Source organism: Austrofundulus limnaeus, unplaced genomic scaffold (assembly GCF_001266775.1).
Source record: "Austrofundulus limnaeus strain Quisiro unplaced genomic scaffold, Austrofundulus_limnaeus-1.0 Scaffold157, whole genome shotgun sequence".
NCBI classification, from domain to species: domain Eukaryota; kingdom Metazoa; phylum Chordata; class Actinopteri; order Cyprinodontiformes; family Rivulidae; genus Austrofundulus; species Austrofundulus limnaeus.
In genome coordinates, this window is record NW_013952559.1 from 1,217,332 (window position 1) to 1,221,045 (window position 3,714).

Sequence of the window (3,714 nt, forward strand, 5' to 3'; positions counted from 1 at the left end):
GCCCAAGTAACTTATATTGTTTCGGCTTTAAAAGGAAAAGCCCTCAGATGGGCTCAAGCGTTTCTGTCTGCACATTCCTCTGACACCCTCACCTCTCAGCTTTTCATTCAAGAATTCCAGCGTGTGTTTGACCATCCCCTCCAGCAGGAGGCAGCGAAGCAGCTAATCAATCTCCGACAAGGTAATAAGTCAGCAGCTGAACACTCAGTGGATTTTCGAATTGTTGCCGAGGAGGCAGGCTGGGAGGAACTCGCGTTAAAAGGTATTTATGTAAATTCCTTGTCGGAGCAACTAAAGTATTAATTGGCTTCCCGGGATGAACTCGGAAGCCTGGATGAATTAATCGCCGTGTCTATTCATATTGATAACAGACTGAAAGAACGAAAGAAGGAGAGGAACTACATTTCCCAGAATCCCCGGGTCCCCACTCCCCTCATCAGTGGTGAGTTTCCGCCTTCTAATGCCACAGCTGCTGCTAATTCCACTGAACCCATGCAAATTGGATGCACACGGCTGACTCCAGAGGAAAGACAGAGACGGTTTGCGGCTAAACTTTGTATTTACTGTGGCAACAAGGGACATTTCGTCACCACTTGTCTGCTGCGGGGAAATGGCCAGTCTCGTCAGTAGAACAGGGGAAGCTGACGAGACAGGACAATATCTCCCCTAACTCTTTGTTTTTCCTTCCCGCTACGGTAGTTAGTGGGCAAACCAAGCTACCAATTTCGGCCCTTGTGGACTCAAGTGCTGAACAGAACTTAATCTCAAGTGACCTAGTGGAACAACTGGAAATCCCCACATCTCCACTCGATCCTCCTCGCTCTATTGCCGGCGTCACAGGACAGCTCCTATCCCAGGTCAACAGATTCGTCCCCAGTCTGCATGTGATTGTGTCGGGAAACCACCATGACTTGGGTGTGTTTGTAGTTTTTGATTCTACTTCTTCACAAATTATTTTTGGTTTTCTGTGGCTGTCCCTGCATAAACCAGTTATCAATTGGAAGGAAAAGAGGGTCGAGAACTGGAGTACTTTTTGCTTACAACACTGTTTAAAGTCGGCTGTATCAGTCTCCGTTAAAAGGGAGGAACCTGTTGAAGAGGCAGATTTGTCCTCTATACCTGAAGTTTATCATGATTTGGCATCTGTTTTCAGTAAAAGTAAGGCACTTTCTTTACCTCCCCATAGACCATACGACTGCGCCATAGATTTAATACCTGATTCAGTACTTCCTTCCAGTCGCCTCTATAATCTCTCCGGTCCCGAAAAAGAGGCCATGAAAACTTACATAGACGAATCCTTAGCTTCTGGTATCATCCGCCCCTCCGAATCTCCCCTAGGGGCAGGATTTTTCTTTGTTGCCAAGAAGGATAAGACTCTCAGACCCTGCATTGACTACCGAGGACTCAACCAAATTACAGTTAAAAACAAGTACCCTTTGCCCCTGTTAGATTCCATTCACAACCAGCTCCACACAGCCACCATCTTCACCAAACTGGACCTCCGTAATGCCTACCACCTTGTGCGGATAAAAGAAGGAGATGAGTGGAAGACAGCATTTAAGACCGCTTTAGGTCACTTTGAGTACCTGGTCATGCCCTTTGGGTTAACCAACGCCCCAGCAGTGTTTCAAGCTTTAATCAACAATGTACTCCGTGACCTCTTGAATGTTTGTGTATTCGTTTATTTGGATGACATACTCATTTTTCCCGTGATATCCAGCAACACCAATTACATGTCAGAACGGTCCTCCAGAGACTTCAAGAAAACCAGCTCTACGTGAAAGCTGAAAAATGCGAGTTTCATGTATCATCTGTGTCCTTTTTAGGGTTCATTTTGGAGAAGGGTCAGTTCAGGACAGACCCTGAAAAGGTTCGGGCAGTTTCAGAGTGGCCAGTTCCAAACGATCGTAAACAGTTACGTTTTCTTGGTTTTGCAAACTTTTACAGACGATTCATCAGGGACTACAGTTGTATCGCCGCACCTCTCACCCAACTTACTTCCACATTAAGAACCTTCTCCTGGACTCCCGAGGCCAACCACGCTTTGGGTGAGTTGAAAGCTCATTTCTCTCAAGCCCCCATTTTGTGCCATCATGACCCACATAAACAGTTTTTTGTAGAAGTGGATGCTTGTGACCTGGGAGTCGGTGCTGTTTTGTCTCAAAAATCGGAGTCAGATGGTAAAWTGCACCCTTGTGCCTTTTTTTCTCATCGCTTATCACCAGCCGAGATTAACTATGATGTCGGAAACAGAGAACTGTTGGCCATTAAACTGGCTTTAGAAGAATGGAGGCATTGGTTAGAAGGGACTGAGATCCCTTTCATCATCCTCACCGATCATAAAAATCTGGCCTATCTCCAAAAGGCCRAGAGGTTAAACCCGAGACAGGCCAGGTGGTCTTTGTTTTTTGCCCGTTTTAACTTCACTATCACTTACAGTACATCCCTGGTTCCAGAAAATTCAAATCCGACGCTCTCTCCAGACAGTTCTCCTCTGCTGATAAAACAGAAAAAGACACTAACATCTTGCCTACCTCCTGCTTCGTGGGGACTCTCTCCTGGGACATCGAGAACACAATCCACCTGGCTCAACAGTCTGAACCCGATCCCGGCTCTGGACCTCCTGGCACCCGATTCATTCCTAAGAACATTGTGGGTAAAGTACTGGATTGGACTCAATCACAGATTTACTTGTCATCCCGGCATATCTCGCATGTTGTCATTTTCTAAGAGATTCTTTAGGTGGCCAACAATGTATCAAGACATAAAAGAGTTTGTTGCAGCATGCCCCACCTGTGCTCGAAACAAGAGTGGAAACCAACAGCCCGCCGGACTCTTGCAACCATTACCCACTCCTGCTCGGCCTTGGTCTCACATCGCTCTGGACTTCGTCACTGGACTGCCCCCTCGGAAGGTAACACAGTCATACTAATCATTGTTGACCGCTTCTCCAAGGCAGCACATTTTGTCCCCTTGAGTAAATTACCCACGGCATTCGAGACCGCTCAGCTCCTTGTCACTCACGTTTTTAGTCTGCATGGTAACCCCACCGACATCGTTTCTGACCGAGGACCCCAGTTTGTGTCTCATGTCTGGAAGGCCTTCTGTAATGCCCTAGGTGCTAAGGTCAGTCTTTCTTCTGGACATCACCCTCAATCTAACGGGCAAACGGAGAGGTGACTCTCAGGTGCGTCATAAATAACAATCCCTCCTCATGGTGTCAACATCTTGCCTGGGTTGAGTATGCACACAACTGTCACACCTCTTCCGCTACTGGTTACTCCCCTTTTGAGGCCTCCCTTGGGTATAACCCTCTACTATTTCCCAGGGACGAGGTTGAAAATATGGTCCCGTCCGTCCACCACCACATCCAACGCTGTGGAAGAATCTGGAGCCAGACTCAAAGAGCCCTTCTTCGTACAGCACAACAAAACAAGAAGTTTGCTGACCTCCATCGTTCCGCCGCCCCTTCATATCAAGTCGGACAAGAGGCACGACTATCTACACGTGACATAAACCTTAAGGATTTTCCTAGAAAGCTCTCCCCCAGGTTCATCAGTCCCTTTCCAGTGGAGAAGATCATTAATCCCACAGCTGTCAGACTTAGTTTACCTACCACCATGAAGATACACCCCACCTTCCACGTCTCCCAACTGAAACCCGTCTCCACTAGTCCATTGAGCCCGCCAACCGACACCCCACCTCCCACCCATC

At 47.4% G+C, this 3,714-nt stretch overlaps 1 protein-coding gene and 1 pseudogene across 1 annotated transcript in view; both read right to left on the reverse strand.

Annotated features, from left to right (window-relative positions):
- Positions 1-135, reverse strand: part of LOC106523446 (olfactory receptor 8G1-like) — a 5,737-nt pseudogene extending 5,602 nt beyond the window's left edge.
- A 2,298-nt stretch (positions 136-2,433) lies between these two features.
- Positions 2,434-3,714, reverse strand: part of LOC106523447 (olfactory receptor 1500-like) — a 2,842-nt gene continuing 1,561 nt past the window's right edge. Inside the window, exon 2 of the mRNA XM_014016862.1 lies at positions 2,434-2,497. Within this exon, the coding sequence (XP_013872316.1) occupies positions 2,434-2,497 (64 nt within the window). The remainder of the gene's footprint in view (positions 2,498-3,714) is intronic.